The sequence below is a fragment of the Hyla sarda genome, chromosome 1, assembly GCF_029499605.1.
Source record: "Hyla sarda isolate aHylSar1 chromosome 1, aHylSar1.hap1, whole genome shotgun sequence".
NCBI lineage: Eukaryota > Metazoa > Chordata > Amphibia > Anura > Hylidae > Hyla > Hyla sarda.
The window spans coordinates 619,954,039-619,976,103 of record NC_079189.1 but is presented as its reverse complement, the minus strand read 5'-3'; the positions used below and the strand labels follow the sequence as shown (position 1 = coordinate 619,976,103).

Genomic DNA, 22,065 nt, shown 5'->3' with positions numbered 1-22,065 from the left:
TCATCGGACTACCGCAGCATGATCGCAGGGGTCTGATGAGCTAAAATGGACTTTAATTCAGGACAACCCCCTTTTCTGTATGCACCCAATATGAGCCGCCTGTCCACCAGTGACCCCCCAGTATGAGGTTGCCTTTCAGTATAAGCCCCCTCCACATTCCCCCGCAGTATGTGGCCCCCTCCACCAGTGCCCCCCAAGTCTGAGCTCCCTCCACCAGTGCCCCCAGTATATTTTGAGCCCCCTCCACCAGTGCCCCAGTATCTTTCGAGTCCCCTCCACGAGTGCCCCCCAATATTTTTAGAGTCCCCCTCCACCAGTGCCCCCCAATATTTTTAGAGTCCCCCTCCACCAGTGCCCCCCTGTATCTTTAGAGCCTCCTCAACCAATGACCCCAATATTTTTGGAGCCCCCTCCACCAGTGCCCCCCAATATCTTTAGAGCCTCCTCCACCAGTGCCCTAGTATCTTTAGATTCCCCTCCACCAGTGCCCCCAGTATCTTACAAGCCTCTTCCACCAGTGCCCCCACCAGTGCCGCCAGTATCTTGCGAGCCCCCTCCACCAGTGCCCCCAGTATCTTACGAGCCCCCTCCACCAGTGCCCCCAGTATCTTACGAGCAACCTCCACCAGTGCACCCAGTATCTATAGAGCCCCCTCCACCAGTGCCCCTGTATCTTCCAAGCCCCCTCCACCAGTGCCCCAATATCTTTCGAGCCCCCTCCACCAGTGCCCCCAGTATCTTTCGAGCCCCCTCCACCAGTGCCCCAGTATCTTTCGAGCCCCCTCCACCAGTGCACCCAGTATCTTTAGAGCCCCCTCCACCAGTGTCCCCAGTATCTTTTGAGCCCCCTCCACCAGTGCCCCCAGTATCTTTCGAGCCCCTCAACCAGTGCCCCCAGTATCTTTCAAGCCACTCCACCAGTTCCTCCAGTATCTTTCTAGCCCCCTCCACCAGTGCCCCTAGTATCTTTCGAGCCCCCTGCACCAGTGCCCCCAGTATATTACAAGCCCCTTCCACCAGTGCCTCCAGTATCTTACGAGCCCACTCCACCAGTGCTCCCAGTATCTTACGAGCCCCCTCCACCAGTGCCCCAGTATCTTATGAGCCCCCTCCACCAGTGCCCCCAGTATCTTATGAGCCCCCTCCACCAGTGCCCCTAGTATCTTACGAGTCCCCTCCACCAAAGCCCCCAGTATCTTATGAGCCCCCTCCACCAGTGCCCCCAGTATCTTACGAGCCCCCTCCACCAGTGCCCCCAGTATCTTACGAGCCCTCTCCACTAGTACCACCATTATCTTTCGAGTTCTCCTCCCCCAGTATCTTACAAGCCTCCTCCACCAGTGCCTTCAGTATGTTTTGAGTCCCCTCCACCAGTGACCCCAGTATCTTTCGAGTCCCCTCAACTAGTGCCCCCAGTATCTTTCGAGCCCCTCCACCAGCGCCCCAGTATCTTTCGAGCCCCCTCAACTAGTGCCCCCAGTATCTTTCAAGCCCCTTCACCAGTGCCTCCAGTATCTTTAGAGCCCCCTCCACCAGTGCACCCAGTATCTTATGAGCCCTCTCCACCAGTGCCCCCAGTATCTTACAAGTCCTCTCCACCAGTGCCCCCAGTATATTTTGAGCCCCCTCCACGAGTGCCCGCCAATATTTTTAGAGTCCCCCTCCACCAGTGCCCCCAGTATCTTACGAGCCCTCTCCACCAGTGCCCCCAGTATCTTACGAGCCCCTTCCACCAATGCCCCCAGTATCTATAGAGCCCCCTCCACCAGTGCCCCTGTATCTTCCAAGCCCCCTCCACCAGTGCCCCAATATCTTTCGAGCCCCCTCCACCAGTGCCCCCAGTATCTTTCGAGCCCCCTCCACCAGTGCCCCAGTATCTTTCGAGCCCCCTCCACCAGTGCACCCAGTATCTTTAGAGCCCACTCCACCAGTGTCCCCAGTATCTTTTGAGCCCCCTCCACCAGTGCCCCCAGTATCTTTCGAGCCCCTCAACCAGTGCCCCCAGTATCTTTCAAGCCACTCCACCAGTTCCTCCAGTATCTTTCTAGCCCCCTCCACCAGTGCCCCTAGTATCTTTCGAGCCCCCTGCACCAGTGCCCCCAGTATATTACAAGCCCCTTCCACCAGTGCCTCCAGTATCTTACGAGCCCACTCCACCAGTCCTCCCAGTATCTTACGAGCCCCCTCCACCAGTGCCCCAGTATCTTATGAGCCCCCTCCACCAGTGCCCCCAGTATCTTATGAGCCCCCTCCACCAGTGCCCCTAGTATCTTACGAGTCCCCTCCACCAAAGCCCCCAGTATCTTATGAGCCCCCTCCACCAGTGCCCCCAGTATCTTATGAGCCCCCTCCACCAGTGCCCCCAGTATCTTACGAGCCCTCTCCACTAGTACCACCATTATCTTTCGAGTTCTCCTCCCCCAGTATCTTACAAGCCTCCTCCACCAGTGCCCCCAGTATGTTTTGAGTCCCCTCCACCAGTGACCCCAGTATCTTTCGAGTCCCCTCAACTAGTGCCCCCAGTATCTTTCGAGCCCCTCCACCAGCGCCCCAGTATCTTTCGAGCCCCCTCAACTAGTGCCCCCAGTATCTTTCAAGCCCCTTCACCAGTGCCTCCAGTATCTTTAGAGCCCCCTCCACCAGTGCACCCAGTATCTTATGAGCCCTCTCCACCAGTGCCCCCAGTATCTTACAAGTCCTCTCCACCAGTGCCCCCAGTATATTTTGAGCCCCCTCCACGAGTGCCCCCCAATATTTTTAGAGTCCCCCTCCACCAGTGCCCCCAGTATCTTACGAGCCCTCTCCACCAGTGCCCCCAGTATCTTACGAGCCCCTTCCACCAATGCCCCCAGTATCTTATGAGCCCCCTCCACCAGTGCCCCCATTATCTTTTCAAGCCCCCACCACCAGTGCCCCAGTATCTATAGAGCCCCCTCCACCAGTGCCCCCAGTATCTTTAGAGCCCCCTCCACCAGTGCCCCAGTATCTTTCAAGCCCCCTCCAACAGTGCCCCTAGTATCTTACGAGCCCCCTCCACCAGTGCCCCAATATCTTTTCGAGCCCCCTCCACCAGTGCCCCCAGTATCTATAGAGCCCCCTCCACCTGTGCCCCCAGTATCTATAGAGCCCCCTCCACCAGTGCCCCTAGTATCTTACGAGCCCCCACCATCAAAGCCCCCAGTATCTTACGAGCCCCCTCCACCAGTGTCCCCAGTATCTTTCGAGCCCCCTCCACCAGTGCCCCCAGTATCTTACGAGCCCCCTCCACCAGTGCCCCAGTATCTTTCGAGCCCCCACCACCAGTGCCCCTAGTATCTTTCGAGCCCCCTCCACCAGTGCCCCAGTATCTTACGAGCCCCCTCCACCAGTGCCCCCAGTATCTTTCGAGCCCCCTCCACCAGAGCCCCCAGTATCTTTTGAGCCCCCTCCACCAGTGCCCCCAGTATCTTATGAGCTCCCTCCACCAGTGCCCCCAGTATCTTTTGAACCCCCTCCACCAGTGCCCCCAGTATTCTATGAGCCCTCTCCACCAGTGCCCCCAGTATCTTTTGAGCGCCCTCCACCAGTGCCCCCAGTATCTTTTGAGCCCCCTCCACCAGTGCCCCCAGTATCTTTTGAACCCCCTCCACCAGTGCCCCCAGTATTCTATGAGCCCTCTCCACCAGTGCCCCCAGTATCTTTAGAGCCCCTTCCACCAGTACCCCCAGTATCTTTCGAGCCCCCCATATCCGGACCCCAGGCTCCAGGCCTAGATGGGACGCCGTACACGGGTTGATGTAGCGGCAGCGGCCGGGCTGTTATCAGCCATTGATATAGATTTAGTGGCGCTCGCCGGAGGGAGAATCTGTGACTGCGGACGGTAATACGTCTCAATGGTTCATCCGCTGGTGAATTGAATGAAGCTGTGACGCTCGGTGGGATAATAAACTACGCCAGGAAGTGAATGTGTTTTATGGCTCCTATTATCTGCCGCCTTCTAATGCGTTTTATCGGCTGGCAACGCTTTTTATATTAATACAATTTACAATTTGTTCTGAATACAATCGGTTCTTATTTACCCTCAAATGATATGATGCTGCGGCGGTGTCGTGACTGTGTGTCAGTGTGGCTCTATTACATGTAAACCTAATGGCGTCCTGTGATATTAATGAAAAGGGAAGGGGCACCAAGTCCTATACGACCATACAATCTAATACATCGGCCCAGATTTATCAACCTGCCTGAAACCAAAAGTGTTTGTTGTCTATAGCAACCAGTCACAGCTCAGCTTTACCATAGCAACCAGTCACAGCTCAGCTTTACCATAGCAACCAGTCACAGCCCAGCTTTACCATAGCAACCACTCACAGCTCCGTTTTACCATAGCAACCAGTAACAGCCCAGCTTTACCATAGCAACCACTCACAGCTCAGCTTTACCATAGCAACCAGTAACAGCTCAGCTTTACCATAGCAATCGGTCACAGCTCAGCTTTACCATAGCAATCAGTCACAGCTCAGCTTTACCATAGCAACCAGTCACAGCCCAGCTTTACCATAGCAACCAGTAACAGCTCAGCTTTACCATAGCAGCCAGTCACAGCTCAGCTTTACCATAGCAGCCAGTCACAGCTCAGCTTTTCCATAGCAACCAGTCACAGCCCAGCTTTACCATAGCAGCCAGTCACAGCTCAGCTTTACCATAGCAGCCAGTCACAGCTCAGCTTTACCATAGCAACCAATCACAGCTCAGCTTTCATTTTACCAGAGCTCTTTAACATATAAAAGCGGAGCTGTGATTGTACACAATGGAAAGGCTGTGATTGGTTGTTATGGGAAAGCTGAACTGTGATTGGTCGTTATGGGAAAGCTGAGCTGCGATTCGTCGTTATGGGAAAGCTGAGTTGTGACTGGTTGCTATGGGAAAGCTAAGCTGTGATTGGTCGTTATGTGAAAGAGGAGCTGGAATTGGTCATTATGGGAAAGAGGAGCTGTGACTGGTCGCTATGGGAAAGCTGAGCTGTGATTGGTTACTATGGAAATGCTAAGCTGTGATTGGTCGCTATGGGAAAGCTGAGCTGTGCTTGGTTACTATGGATCCCGCAGGGCCCCTCCCATAGACTTGCACTGAGGGGACGTGGTGTGACATCACGAGGGACGTGGCCGTGATGTCACGACCCCCGCCGCTGGCACCCAGCATTCTAAATGAACGCCAGGTGCTGCACAGAGATCGCGGGTCGTGACATCACTGCCACCACGCCCCCTCAATGCAAGTCTATGGGAGGGGGCATGGGGACCGCCATGCCCTCTCCCATAGACTTGTATGGAGGGGGGCATGGTGAGACGCCCCCCCCCCCCCCCCCTGCCGCCCGCTCCAACTGTTCGGAAAAAAATCTTTTGAACGCTCTGGCACCGGAGTACCCCTTTAAGGCCTAATCTATGTGATATGTGATTGATGCCCCTTAAAGGGGCACTGCGGGGGTTCTGAACATTTTGTTCAGAACGCTCGGAGCCGGAGGCCGTGATTGTCACGTCACAGCCAGGCCCCTTGTGCCGTCACGCCATGCCCCTCCATTCATGTCTATGGGCTCTAGGGCCCCTTATCTTTATAATCTGGACCCCATATCGTTGTACTCTGGGGGCCCTTATCTTTGTGCTCTGGGGCCCCTAATCTTTATAATCTGGACACCATATATTTGTGCTTTGGGGGCCCTTATCATTGTGCTTTGGGGCCCCTTATTTTTGTGCTCTGGGGCCCCTAATCTTTATAATCTGGACCCCATATCGTTGTACTCTGGGGGCCCTTATCTTTGTGCTCCAGGGGCCCTTATCTTTGTGCTCTGGGGCCCCTAATCTTTATAATCTGGACACCATATATTTGTGCTTTGGGGGCCCTTATCATTGTACTTTGGGGCCCCTTATTTTTGTGCTCTGGGGCCCCTAATCTTTATAATCTGGACCCCATATCGTTGTACTCTGGGGGCCCTTATCTTTGTGCTCCAGGGGCCCTTATCTTTGTGCTCTGGGGCCCCTAATCTTTATAATCTGGACACCATATATTTGTGCTTTGGGGGCCCTTATCATTGTGCTTTGGGGCCCCTTATTTTTGTGCTCTGGGGCCCCTAATCTTTATAATCTGGACCCCATATCGTTGTACTCTGGGGGCCCTTATCTTTGTACTCCAGGGGCCCTTATTTTTGTTCCCTTATTTTTGTGCTATTTAGTGCTCTGGGGGCCAGAGGCCGTGATTGTGACGTCACAGCCAGGCCCCTCAATTCATGTCTATGGGCTTTAGGGCCCCTTATCTTTGTGCTCTGGGGCCCCTAATCTTTATAATCTGGACACCATATATTTGTGCTTTGGGGGCCCTTATCATTGTGCTTTGGGGCCCCTTATTTTTGTGCTCTGGGGCCCCTAATCTTTATAATCTGGACCCCATATTGTTGTACTCTGGGGGCCCTTATCTTTGTGCTCCAGGGGCCCTTATCTTTGTGCTCTGGGGCCCCTAATCTTTATAATCTGGACACCATATATTTGTGCTTTGGGGGCCCTTATCATTGTACTTTGGGGCCCCTTATTTTTGTGCTCTGGGGCCCCTAATCTTTATAATCTGGACCCCATATTGTTGTACTCTGGGGGCCCTTATCTTTGTGCTCCAGGGGCCCTTATCTTTGTGCTCTGGGGCCCCTAATCTTTATAATCTGAACCCCATATCGTTGTACTCTGGGGGCCCTTATCTTTGTGCTCCAGGGGCCCTTATTTTTGTGCTCTGGGGCCCGTATTGTGCTCTGAAGCCCCTTATCTTAGTGCTCTGGGAGCCAGAAGCCGTGATTATGACGTCACAGCCAGGCCCCTCCATTCATGTCTATGGGCTCTAGGGCCCCTTATCTTTGTGCTCTGGGGCCCCTAATCTTTATAATCTGGACCCCATATCGTTGTACTCTGGGGGCCCTTATCTTTGTGCTCCAGGGGCCCTTATTTTTGTGCCCTTATTTTTGTGCTATTTAGTGCTCTGGGGGCCAGAGGCCGTGATTGAGATGTCACAGCCAGGCCCCTCAATTCATGTCTATGGGCTTTAGGGCCCCTTATCTTTGTGCTCTGGGGCCCCTAATCTTTATAATCTGGACACCATATATTTGTGCTTTGGGGGCCCTTATCATTGTGCTTTGGGGCCCCTTATTTTTGTGCTCTGGGGCCCCGTATTGTGCTCTGAAGCCCCTTACCTTAGCACTCTGGGGGCCAGAGGCCGTGATTGTGACGTCACAGCCAGGCCCCTCCATTCATGTCTATGGGATCTAGGGCCCCTTATCTTTGTGCTCTGGGGCCCCTAATCTTTATAATCTGGACCCCATATCGTTGTACTCTGGGGGCCCTTATCTTTGTGCTCCAGGGGCCCTTATTTTTGTGCTCTGGGGCCCGTATTGTGCTCTGAAGCCCCTTATCTTAGTGCTCTGGGAGCCAGAAGCCGTGATTGTGACGTCACAGCCAGGCCCCTCCATTCATGTCTATGGGCTCTAGGGCCCCTTATCTTTGTGCTCTGGGGCCCCTAATCTTTATAATCTGGACACCATATATTTGTGCTTTGTGGGCTCTTATCATTGTGCTTTGGGGCCCCTTATTTTTGTGCTCTGAAGCCCCTTACCTTAGCACTCTGGGGGCCGGAGGCTGTGATTGTGACGTCACCGCCAGGCCCCTTGTGCCGTCATGCCACGCCCCACCCATTCATGTCTATGGGAGGGGGCGTGTCTGAGACACGCCCCCTCCCATAGACATGAATGGAGAGGGTGTAGTGTGGCGTAACGCCATGAGGGGCGTTTATTTAGAATGCCAGGTGCTGCGGGAGATGGCGGGGGACCTCAGCTTTCCTTAGATGTTCCTTAGACGTGTAGAAGGTCTTTTTATTGGGTTTATTGGTTCCTTGAGACGTCACGTTCCTTGACAAGACTCCTTGAACGCGTCTCTTCCCCCACTCCCCCCCCCCCATGTTAATTCCAATCTCACCCTCCCCTCGCTGTATCTGAGCTGATTCTCGGCTTCTCATGACAAGATATAGTCTTCAGTTACACCTGAGAGATCTCAGAACATGAAAGTGCACGTCCTCCGACACAATAAGGAGCCGGGGGGCGGCTGACTGACACCATAACAATCCTCGTCTCTGACTGGTGCCGAAGATGGATGTTCCCTTTAAGTAGAATGGACAAGTCATCTCTCACGGGGCGCGCGCGGGGACCATGGAGGAGAACGCGTTCCTCATCTGTCACGGGTGTATGTCATGTTTACAGGGCTCAGATGAGAAGGGTGACATCTACCGTCACGCACAACCTCCTCCCCAGTAGTCGGCGCCATTTGCCGCTTCTCTTTCGTCAGAGCTCAGAGAGTCATTTCTACGGACACTTTTTTACGCCTGGAACAGTAATCTCCGGACTTCCTCAGAAGCTGCTGGAACTTGTATTATTTCATAATTTTCACAGTAAGAAATGGAACAATTGATGTCTTTCTGAAGCAAACCGAGACGCTCAAGGCGAAAAAGGAGGAAATCATCGTTTGTGTAACCCGGCGGCTCAGGAGGAGGAGGAGGCGACGGGGAGAGGAACAGAGCGAAGCAATCACAAGGGGCAGAATTAAAAACTTTAAAGTGGTACTCCGGTAGAAAACTTTTTTTTTTTTTTTTTAAATCAAGTTAAACAGATTTGTAAATTACTTCTATTAAAAAAAAATCTTAATCCTTCCAATACTTATTAGCTGCTGAATACTACAGAGGAAATTCTTTTCTTTTTGGAACACAGAGCTCTCTGCTGAGATCACGAGCACAGTGCTCTCTGCTGACATCTCTGTCCATTTTAGGAACTTTCCAGAGCAGCATATGTTTGCTGTGGGGATTTTCTCCTACTCTGCACAGTTCCTAAAATGGACAGAGGTGTCAGCAGAGAGCACTGTGCTCATAATGTCAGCAGAGAGCTCTGTGTTCCAAAAAGAAAAGAATTTCCTCTGTAGTATTCAGCAGCTAATAAGTACTGGAAGGATTAAGATTTTTTTTTTTATAGAAATAATTTACACATCTGTTTAACTTTCTGGCACCAGTTGATTAAAAAAAAAAAAAAAAAAGTTTCTACAAAATGTTCGACCTGCAAATACTGGAGGTACCTGGTCGCGGTGCGGAGACATGGCGGAACTAACTCTTTGTAAGGACGAAGCAAGGTATCCTCTAGTAGTCCCTGCAAGGGTAGCGAGGGCGGGTGTGAAAGGCCCAAGAACGATGAGCAGGACATTCCAGGGGGGAATCTGGGATTATTCAACAATGGGACTAGAGGTCCATCTGGGGTAAAACGAGATGTGTTGCGGAGGAACCTGTTAAAGACTGTTAGCAGTTCCCGAGACACCCAGGGAAGCCCATCAATGTCTCGGACAGATAGCGTGTTCGGGGGCAACCATGGGAAGGATATTATCTCCAAGTCTGTCCCCGGCAATTCCGCTTGGAGGAGCGACCATGGAAAAGGTCCATAAATCGTGTCAAGGATCCAGCCGTGTAGTAGGTCCTGCAGTCAGGAACTGCCAGTCCCCCTGCTTGCTTCCGTCTAGTCAGAATCTTCTTGGCCGTTCCGGATGATCGCCCCGCCCAAACGAACGATTGGATCGGGGAGTCCAATTTAAAAAAAAAGACTAAGGGTAAGGCCAGGGGAATGGCCAGGAAAAGATACAATAAACAGGGCAGCACATTCATCTTGAGAATGTTGGCCCTACCCAACCATGAAGAGGTACCCCTGGACCATTTAGTGACATCCCTCTCTATAGTCGTCAGTCTGGGCTGGAAGTTTAGTGAATATGTGTTGGGGAGGTCCGCAGGGACCTGTACTCCTAAGGATTTGATGGAGGTGTTTGACCATTTAACGGGTGTGCTCTTTGGATGGCATGTAGTATGTTCATCGCCACACTTTTGTCCATGTTTACTCCGTGGTTGCTGAAATAGGAGTATGAGACTTCTTAAAGGAGTACTCCGGCACGCACTTTTTTCCTTTTATCCTGTCCGGGCTGCAAAATAAAAGAAAACGCACTTTCTCTTACCTGCCTAGGCTCCCCCTGAGCTCCGGTACAGGTGTTGGGTCCCCGGGCTGTATTCTTCTTACTTCCTGTTAGCCCGTCATGTCACACGGAGCTTCAGCCTATCACTGGCCGCAGCGATGTCCCGCCTCTGCTGGTGATAGGCTGAAGCTCCGTGTGGCGTGCCGGGCTAACAGGAAGTAAGAAGAATACAGCCCGGGGACCGAACACCTGTACCGGAGTGTACCGGAGCTCCGGGGGCTCGTTGGCAGGTAAGAGAAAGTGGGTTTTCTTTTATTTTGCAGCCCGGACGGTATAAAAGGAAAAAAGTGCGCGCCGGAGTACTCCTTTAAGAGCAGGCAGGGATGTGGAGGGAGAGGAAATGAATAACAACAAATCATCAGCAAAGGCAGAACAGAGGTGCTCGCCACTCCCCACTTGGAAGCCCCTAATCGCGGGGTCCTTCCTCAGGGCGATCGGGAGGTGTTAAATACAAAGAACGTACAATATTGGGGATAGCGGGCACCCGGATGGTGGATCGGCCGGGGACGGCGATCAGGGACCCTCAGATTGGTGCAATTCTCCCCTCTCTGTATCTCTTTCCCTCTTTTTACCTATTACCCCTAGATCCTACCCCTTCCTGCCCTCCCTATTACTTACTTTCTGGAACTTTCCCCTTTACTTTTCACCCTTATTGGTTTAGTTGTTTCTCCTTTTTTGGAATGTTTGATAGGGTTAATCTTCGGATTTGTAATACTTTGTCACTGACTGATCAATGTGATCTATTACCTAAGTGACCCGGAGTATTAGGCTGTTTCCCATGTTCCCTGTTCCGGTCGGATTACTGCACTTGACACATTTTATCTACTCTTTCTGATTGTAATTGAACTCTCAAAGTTTTTCTAATAAAAACTTGTTGAATGTTTAAAAAAAAAAAAAAAAATTTCCACCGGAGTACCCCTTTAATAACTCCTCACACAAACTTTACATATTCCACCTTTAAGGGTTAAAAATAAATTAATAAATAAAATAACATGCTGTTTCGTGTCCACAGTGTTTCCATGGTTACAGACTACAAAGCTTCCGTAGTCTGATCGCGCCGTATTTTGTGACTCCCATTCATCTACTGTGAAAAGAACGCGGAATGATACATGACTGTAGGCTCCGACTACACAGGGTTGTGTGTAGTCTGTTACCATGGAGACGTATGACTTTGCCTAAGGGCTGTCATTATGATTGACATAAGTCCCCCGTGGGCAGGTAGAACCGCTCGGTCTTCCATATGTCAGCATCAGGGATGGTTCGAGAGGTAGAAAGTGGAAGGGCACCCCCCCCCCCCCCCTATAAATGGGCAATATATCAGATAAATCGTGGCCCTCCGGCACCAATGGAAGAAGTGTCGCCTCAGGCGATGGCGTCACAGTCCCGCGTGGATGATGCCCCCCTATAAGATATCATCTCTTTATTGCGGTTGATAAAGAATTCAGTAGGTGCCGGATTTTACAAGGTCAGGGCAGATCCTCCGTAGGGTGACAGTGATCAAATCAATAGCCCAAAAATAACCCAAAAATCAATAGCCCAAAAATAACCCAAAAATCAATAGCCCAAAAAATAAACCTATAGATATTAAACTAATAAAATATAATAAGAGGAGGAGGAGGAGATGAGGAGGAGAGGAGGAGGAGGAGAGGAGGAGGAGGAGGAGATGATGATGAGGAGGAGATGAGGAGGAGGAGGAGATGAGGAGGAGGAGATGAGGAGGAGATGAGGAGGAGGAGGAGATGAGGAGGAGGAGGAGGTGATGAGGAGGCAGACTGGTCTCGTTGGTTTCTCCGCCGTCGCCTCGGCTCTAATAGATTTCCCTTCTTCTCCTGAGGAACACAATGGCCTCTGGGTAATGTAACATTTGTAAATAATTAGGAAGGTGCCGGTAATAATACCGTTACATCCGACCGCCGAAAACACCGTAACATCCGACCGCAGGAAACACCGTAACATCCGACCGCAGGAAACACTGTAACATCCGACCGCAGGAAACACCGTAACATCCGACCACAGGAAACACCGTAACATCCGACCGCAGAAAACACCGTAACATCCGACCGCAGGAAACACCGTAACATCCGACCGCAGGAAACACCGTAACATCCGACCGCAGGAAACACCGTAACATCCGACCGCAGAAAACACCGTAACATCCGACCGCAGGAAACACCGTAACATCCGACCGCAGGAAACACCGTAACATCCGACCGCAGGACACACGTAACATCCGACCGCAGAAAACACCGTAACATCCGACCGCAGGAAACACCGTAACATCCGACCGCAGGAAACACCGTAACATCCGACCGCAGGAAACACCGTAACATCCGACCGCAGGAAACACCGTAACATCCGACCGCAGGAAACACGTAACATCCGACCGCAGGAAACACGTAACATCCGACCGCAGAAAACACCGTAACATCCGACCGCAGGAAACACCGTAACATCCGACCGCAGGAAAAACCGTAACATCCGACCGCAGGAAACACCGTAACATCCGACCGCAGGAAACACCGTAACATCCGACCGCAGGAAACACCGTAACATCCGACAGCAGGAAACACGTAACATCCGACCGCAGGAAACACCGTAACATCCGACCGCAGGAAACACAATAACATCCGACCGCAGGAAACACCGTAACATCCGACCGCAGGAAACACCGTAACATCCGACCGCAGGAAACACCGTAACATCCGACCGCAGGAAACACCGTAACATCCGACCGCAGGAAACACCGTAACATCCGACCGCAGAAAACACCGTAACATCCGACCGCAGGAAACACCGTAACATCCGACCGCAGGAAACACCGTAACATCCGACCGCAGGAAACACCGTAACATCCGACCGCAGGAAACACCGTAACATCCGACCGCAGGAAACACCGTAACATCCGACCGCAGGAAACACCGTAACATCCGACCGCAGGAAACACCGTAACATCCGACCGCAGGAAACACCGTAACATCCGACCGCAGGAAACACCGTAACATCCGACCGCAGGAAACACCGTAACATCCGACCGCAGGAAACACCGTAACATCCGACCGCAGGAAACACCGTAACATCCGACCGCAGGAAACACCGTAACATCCGACCGCAGGAAACACCGTAACATCCGACCGCAGGAAACACAATAACATCCGACCGCAGGAAACACCGTAACATCCGACCGCAGGAAACACCGTAACATCCGACCGCAGGAAACACCGTAACATCCGACCGCAGGAAACACCGTAACATCCGACCGCAGGAAACACCGTAACATCCGACCGCAGGAAACACCGTAACATCCGACCGCAGGAAACACCGTAACATCCGACCGCAGGAAACACCGTAACATCCGACCGCAGGAAACACCGTAACATCCGACCGCAGGAAACACAATAACATCCGACCGCAGGAAACACCGTAACATCCGACCGCAGGAAACACCGTAACATCCGACCGCAGGGAAATCTGAACTTTTATTATTAACAATTAAAAGGCGATTTAGTAAATGGAGGCATGAAACCGCTATAATGTGACACAATGGGGACGGCGCGGTTATCAGGCGGTATAATTCCTGGGGGTTATAAATAAGAGAGCGACCCCGCCTCCTCACTGGGTATAACACACAGAGGAACAGCGGTACCTCCTGTATCTAAGCCAAACGTGTCTCCAGGGCTATAGACTAGTTACATAGCATTACATAGGGCCACTGGCTCCTCACTCTGGGGCCACATGGACGGCTGCACATCCCCGAAACAAGGGACATGTTATGGAGGCAGCGGTCACAGGGGGTTGTGGAAGGAAACAATTTCTGTCTTTATACTCTGGGCCCCTAATCTTTATAATCTGGACCTCATATCTTTGTGATCTGGGGGCCCGTATTATTGTGATCTGGGGCCCCGTAGTGTTGTGCTCTAGGGGCCTTTAGCTTTGTTCTCTATGTGAGAACTATATGGGAGTATTATGTGAGAACTATATGGGAGTATTATGTGAGAACTATATGGGAGTATCATGTGAGAACTATATGGGAGTATTATGCGAGAACTATATGGGAGTATTATGTGAGAACTATATGGCAGTATTATGTGAGAACTATATGGGAGTATTATGTGAGAACTATATGGGAGTATTATGTGAGAACTATATGGGAGTATTATGTGAGAACTATATGGGAGTATTATGTGAGAACTATATGGCAGTATTATGTGAGAACTATATGGGAGTATTATGTGAGAACTATATGGGAGTATTATGTGGGAACTATATGGGAGTATTATGTGAGAACTATATGGGAGTATTATGTGAGAACTATATGGGAGTATTATGTGAGAACTATATGGGAGTATTATGTGGGAACTATATGGGAATATTATGTGAGAACTATATGGGAGTATTATGTGAGAACTATATGGCAGTATTATGTGAGAACTATATGGGAGTATTATGTGAGAACTATATGGGAGTATTATGTGAGAACTATATGGCAGTATTATGTGAGAACTATATGGGAGTATTATGTGAGAACTATATGGGAGTATTATGTGAGAACTATATGGGAGTATTATGTGAGAACTATATGGGAGTATTATGTGAGAACTATATGGCAGTATTATGTAAGAACTATATGGGAGTATTATGTGAGAACTATATGGGAGTATTATGTGGGAACTATATGGGAGTATTATGTGAGAACTATATGGGAGTATTATGTGAGAACTATATGGGAGTATTATGTGAGAACTATATGGGAGTATTATGTGGGAACTATATGGGAATACTATGTGAGAACTATATGGGAGTATTATGTGAGAACTATAATGGGAGTATTATGTGGGAACTATATGGGAGTATTATGTGAGAACTATATGGGAGTATTATGTGAGAAATATATGGGAGTATAATGTGAGAACTATATGGGAGTATTATGTGAGAACTATATGGCAGTATTATGTGAGAACTATATGGCAGTATTATGTGAGAACTATATGGGATTTTTATGTGAGAACTATATGGGAGTATTATGTGAGAACTATATGGGAGTATTATGTGAGAACTATATGGGAGTATTATGTGGGAACTATATGGGAGTATTATGTGAGAACTATATGGGAGTATTATGTGAAAACTATATGGGAATATTATTTGAGAACTATATGGGAGTATTATGTAAGAACTATATGGGAGTATTATGTGAGAACTATATGGGAGTATTATGTGGGAACTATATGGGAGTATTATGTGAGAACTATATGGGAGTATTATGTGAGAACTATATGGGAGTATTATGTGGGAACTATATGGGAGTATTATGTGAGAACTATATGGGAGTATTATGTGAGAACTATATGGGAGTATTATGTGAGAACTATATGGGAGTATTATGTGAGAACTATATGGCAGTATTATGTGAGAACTATATGGGATTATTATGTGGGAATTATATGGGAGTATTATGTGAGAACTATATGGGAGTATTATGTGAGAACTATATGGGAGTATTATGTGAGAACTATATGGGAGTATTATGTGAGAACTATATGGGAGTATTATGTGAGAACTATATGGGAGTATTATGTGAGAACTATATGTGAGTATTATGTGGGAACTATATGGGAGTATTATGTGAAAACTATATGGGAGTATTATGTGAGAACTATATGGGAGTATTATGTGAGAACTATATGTGAGTATTATGTGAGAACTATATGGGAGTATTATGTGAGAACTATATGGCAGTATTATGTGAAAACTATATGGCAGTATTATGTGAGAACTATATGGGAGTATTATGTGAGAACTATATGGGAGAATTATGTGAGAACTATATGGCTGTGTTACGTAAGAACTATATGGGAGTATTATGTGAGAACTATATGGGAATATTATTTGAGAACTATATGGGAGTATTATGTAAGAACTATATGAGAGTATTATGTGAGAACTATATGGGAGTATTATGTGAGAACTATATGGGAGTATTATGTGAGAACTATATGGGAATATTATTTGAGAACTATATGGGAGTATTATGTAAGAACTATATGGGAGTATTATGTGAGAACTATATGGGAGTATTATGTGAGAACTATATGGGAGTATTATGTGAGAACTATATGGGAGTATTATGTGAGAACTATTTGGGAATATTATGTGAGAACTATATGAGAGTATTATGTGAGAACTATATGGGAGTATTATGTGAGAACTATTTGGGAATATTATGTGAAAACTATGTGGGAATAATATGTGGTATCTGTATGGGAGAATTTTGTGAGAACTATATGGGAATATTATGTGGGAACTATATGGGAGTATTATATGAAAACTATATGGGAATAATATGTGGGAATAATATGTGTGAACAATGTGGCAGTATTAAGGGCTCATGTAGGAGTATTTAGCTCCTGCTGCTGATCCGTGATCCTTGTGGGGAGGGGCAGATCACACTGGACCCATTCCTCAGGGGTGGGGGGACTATATACATGATGCCCTCTCTCTTTACATGAATTCTTTGATGGAGTCAGGGAACAAGAGAACCCCCCAGAAGTCCTAATTTCCCCCGGGGTAAAGGGATGAAACGCGTTAGTTTGTTGTTCCTTTCTATTCCAAATTCATCTCAATATCAGAGAAGGGACAGTGTGATGGAACTGCAGGGGCGGGGCATGTTCTTCCCTTTCTGAATCTCCATCCTTGGGCACTGAGGGAGGTTGGTCCACTACCACTATATGTTGCCTCATTGAACTTCTGTGACCAAGGATGATCATGTGATTAGGGAATTTCTGAGTCTCCAAGGGGTAAGAAAATAGGCATTTAAATAAATGAGAGTCCATGGGTGGGGGGAGCGTTGGGTTGGGATTTGTTAGGTACTTTCTGACTCTCCAGCCATGGGCACTGAGGGAGGTTGGTTCACTTTCACAATATATAGTCTAATATTAAACTTTTGCAACCAAGGAGTGTTGGAGGGTTGGGGGGGGGGGGGGGGGGGGGGGAGCTAGACATAAAGAATTAAAGGGGTACTCCACTGCAAGACATCTTATTCCCTGTCCAAAGGATAGGGGATAAGATGTCTGATCGTGGGGGTTCCTCGCAATCTCCCGAAGCACCCGGCGCTCTAAAGAAATGCCGGGTTCCTGAAGCAGTGGTTGTGACGTCATGGGCACGCCCCTCATGATGTCACACCATGCCCCCTCTATTCATGTTTATGGGAGGGGGCGTGTCAGCAGACACGCCCCCTCCCATAGACATGAATGGAGGGGGCATGGCATGACGGCACAAGGGACGTGACCGTGACATTGCGATCACGACCTCCGGCTCCGAGCGTTCTGAATGTTTAGAACACTGGAGCACCGAAGTACCCCTTTAAGGGTCCAATCGGGGGGGGGGGGGGGGGGTGCGGGGAGATGAGAGTTATTAGGTACTTTCTGACTTTCCAGCCATGGGCACTGAGGGAGGTTGGTTCGCTTTCGGAATATATAGTCTAATATTAAACTTCTACAAACACGGATGAGTGTTGGAGGGTGGGGGGGGGTGGGTTAGACATCATTCTGATGAAACTTAAAGGGGTACTCTACTGCTAGACATCTTATTCCCCAAAGGATAGGGGATAAGATGTGTGATGACGGGGGACCACAGTGCCTGGCATTGTAAACAAACGCCGTGTTCCTGCGGCAGTGGTCGTGACGTACCTTCACAATGAGCGGAAGCTTCTACACCCTCCATAGAACATTCTAGGTCACCGAATGTATCCATTGATATTGTCATAGTCATTGCTCGATCTGGACAGAAGCTGGAAAAGCTCCCTTAGTACCCATGGCTGTACCTAATATGTCTCATCTCCCCGCACACCCCACTCTTGGACCCTTAAATAAACTGGTGCCAGAAAGCTAAACAGATTACTTTTATTTAAAAATCTTAATCCTTCCAGTACTTATCAGCTGCTGTATATTCCACAGGAAGTTCTTTTCTTTTTGAATTTCTTTTCTGTCTAAGCACAGTGCTCTCTGCTGACACCTCTGTCCATTTTAGGAACTGTCCAGAGTAGGAGCAAATCCCCATAGAGAACCTTTCCTGCTCTGGACAGTTCCTAAAATGGACAGAGGTGTCAGTAGAGAGCACTGTGGTCAGACAGAAAGGAAATTCAAAAAGAAAAGAATATCCTCTGTAGTATACAGCAGCTCATAAGTACTGGAAGGATTAAGATTTTTTAAATAGAAGTAATTTACAAATCTGTTTAACTTTCTGGCACCAGTTGATTTAAAAAAAAAAAAAAAAATGTTTTCCAGCGGAGTACCCCTTTTCTGAACATTTTGCTTGATCGAGATCTCATACCGCTCATGATGTCACGCAAGCCCCCCCCTCCATTCATGTCTATAGGAGGGGGCGTGTCGGTGACACGCCCCCTCCCATAGACATGAATGGAGGGGGCGTGGTGTGATGGCACAAGGGGCGTGGTGTCACAATCAAAAAAAATGTTCAGAACGCTGAAGTACCCCTTTAAAGGGGTTGTCCAGATCAACTGGCTCCAGAAAGTTAAACAGATTTGTAAATTTCTTCTATAAAAAAATCTTAATCCTTTCAGTACTTATGAGCTGCTGAAGTTGAGTTGTTCTTTTCTGTCTAAGTGCTCTCTGATGACACCTGTCTCGGGAACCGCCCAGTTTAGAAGCAAATCCCCATAGCGAACCTCTTCTACTCTTTGCAGTTCCCGAGACAAGCAGAGATGTCAGCAGAGAGCACTGTTGCCAGACAGAAAACAACAACTCAACTTCAGCAGCTGATAATTATTGGAAGGATCAAGATTTTTTAATAGAAGTAATTTACAAATCTGTTTAACTTTCTGGAGTTAGTTGATATAAACATATAATTTTTTCCTGGAATACCCCTTTAAGGGTCCAATATTGGGGTGTGCGTTGAGATGAGACATATTAGGTACAGCCATGGGCACTAAGAATGTCGCGCTTCGGCCTACGGCAACGTCATTGGATACATCATTGTCCTTCCCATCTGTTCTTGGTGACCTAGAATGTTCTATGGGGGGTGTAGAAGCTTCCGCTCATTGTGAAGGTCCCATCCACTTAATTACGGAGGGAAATGAAGAGTTATCTCCCTCGCAGCGCTCATCCATAATATGTAAATAGCCTGAAACGCGTCGGTTTGTTGTTATCTTCTCTCCTACAAAACTGCTCCAATTAAAAACTTGAAACAAGTAGAGGAGAAGGTGTCAGAGAACGTTCCGGCGCCATCCGCGGAGTAATGTCATGCAAATTACAGGGAGATAGAGAGGAGGGTTCTGTCTCAGCTGGCGCGGCGGCTTCAGTCATCGTCTCCTCGCTCTCTATTATGTTAATAGAATATCCGGAATATTTCACTTTTCGCTGCGCTGATCCATTAAAAGTTTGTGAGACCCACAAATAATTCATTTCTTCTCCGGGAACAATGGAGCAATTAAAAGTCTCCGTGTTAAGTAGATTGAAATCACCGGCGGAGAAACATCGCCAGAGAGTGCGGCGGCTTCTATAGGGGAAGAACATTTATTACCGCCAAATGGAGCTTAGATCCTGCAAAGGGGGGGCATCACTAATACTACGCAGGGGGCATTACTAACACTGAATTGGGGGGGGGGAGGCATTACTAGCACTGTATGGAGGCATCACTAATACTACGCAGGGGGTATTACTAACACTGATTTGGGGGGGGGGGCATTACTAGCACTGTATGGAGGCATTACTAATACTATGCAGGGGGCATTACTAACACTGAATTGGGGGGGGGGCATTACTAGCACTGTATGGAGGCATTACTAATACTATGCAGGGGGCATTACTAACACTGAATTGGGGGGGGGGCATTACTAGCACTGTATGGAGGCATTACTTACATTGTATGGGGGCATCACTGGCACTGTATGGAGGCATCACTAATACTATGCAGGGGGCATTACTAACACTGAATTGGGGGGGGGGCATTACTAGCACTGTATGGAGGCATCACTAGCACTGTATGGAGGCATTATTAGCACTGTATGGAGGCATCACTAGCACTGTATGGAGGCATTATTAGCACTGTATGGAGGCATTACTAGCACTGTATGGAGGCATTACTAGTACTGTATGGAGGCATCACTAATACTACGCAGGGGGCATTACTAACACTGAATTGGGGGGGAGGCATTACTAGCACTGTATGGAGGCATCACTAGCACTGTATGGAGGCATCACTAGCATTGTATGGAGGCATTACTAGTACTGTATGGAGGCATTACTACCACTGTATGGAGGCATTATTAGCACTGTATGGAGGCATTACTAGCACTGTATGGAGGCATTACTAGCACTGTATGGAGGCATTACTAGCACTGTATGGAGGCATCACTAATACTACGCAGGGGGCATTACTAACACTGAATTGGGGGGGGGAGGCATTACTAGCACTGTATGGAGGCATCACTAATACTACACAGGGGGTATTACTAACACTGATTTGGGGGGGGGCATTACTAGCACTGTATGGAGGCATTACTAATACTATGCAGGGGGCATTACTAACACTGAATTGGGGGGGGGGCATTACTAGCACTGTATGGAGGCATTACTTACATTGTATGGGGGCATCACTGGCACTGTATGGAGGCATCACTAATACTATGCAGGGGGCATTACTAACACTGAATTGGGGGGGGGGGCATTACTAGCACTGTATGGAGGCATCACTAGCACTGTATGGAGGCATTATTAGCACTGTATGGAGGCATCACTAGCACTGTATGGAGGCATTATTAGCACTGTATGGAGGCATCACTAGCACTGTATGGAGGCATTACTAGCACTGTATGGAGGCATTACTAGTACTGTATGGAGGCATTACTAGTACTGTATGGAGGCATCACTAATACTACGCAGGGGGCATTACTAACACTGAATTGGGGGGGGAGGCATTACTAGCACTGTATGGAGGCATCACTAGCATTGTATGGAGGCATTACTAGTACTGTATGGAGGCATTACTACCACTGTATGGAGGCATTATTAGCACTGTATGGAGGCATTACTAGCACTGTATGGAGGCATTACTAGCACTGTATGGAGGCATTACTAGCACTGTATGGAGGCATCACTAATACTACACAGGGGGCATTACTAACACTGAATGGGGGGAGGCATTACTAGCATTGTATGGAGGCATTATTAGCACTATATGGAGGCATTATTAGCACTGTATGGAGGCATTACTAGCACTGTATGGAGGCATTACTACCACTGTATGGAGGCATCACTAGCACTGTATCGGGGGCATCACTAGCACTGTATGGAGGCATCACTAGCACTGTATGGGAGCATTACTAGCACTGTATCGGGGGCATCACTAACACTGTATGGGGGGGCATTACTAACACTGGGGGGCATTACTAGAGGCATCACTTGCACTGAATGGGGGGAATTACTATCACTGTATGGAGGCATTACTAGTACTGTATGGAGGCATTACTAGCACTGTATCGGGGGCATTACTAGCACTGTATGGAGGCATCACTAGTACTGTATGGAGGCATTACTAGTACTGTATGGAGGCATCACTTCCACTGTATGGAGGCATTACTAGCACTGTATAGAGGCATTACTAGCACTGTATGGAGGCATTACTAGCACTGTATGGAGGCATTACTAGCACTGTATGGAGGCATCACTAGCACTGTATGGAGGCATTACTAGCACTGTATGGAGGCATCACTAGCACTGTATAGAGGCATTACTAGCACTGTATGGAGGCATCACTAGCACTGTATGGAGGCATTACTAGCACTGTATGGAGGCATTACTAGCACTGTATGGAGGCATCACTAGCACTGTATGGAGGCATTACTAGCACTGTATGGAGGCATTACTAACACTGTACGGGGGGGCATTACTAACACTGGGGGGCATTACTAGAGGCATCACTTGCACTGAATGGGGGGGGGATTACTATCACTGTATGGAGGCATTACTAGCACTGTATGGGGCCATTATTA

At 48.5% G+C, this 22,065-nt stretch overlaps 1 protein-coding gene across 1 annotated transcript; it reads left to right on the top strand.

Annotated features, from left to right (window-relative positions):
- The first annotated feature begins 385 nt into the window (after window positions 1-385).
- On the top strand, window positions 386-1,360 carry LOC130316179 (uncharacterized). Its single transcript, XM_056552787.1, has one exon. It carries the CDS (start codon window positions 386-388, stop codon window positions 1,358-1,360), a length of 975 nt encoding a protein of 324 aa, XP_056408762.1.
- Window positions 1,361-22,065: the final 20,705 nt, after the last annotated feature.

Bases quoted from the DNA above. Each gene is read 5' to 3' on its own strand.
- LOC130316179 (XM_056552787.1), top strand. From the start codon at position 386: ATGACCCCAATATTTTTGGAGCCCCCTCCACCAGTGCCCCCCAATATC.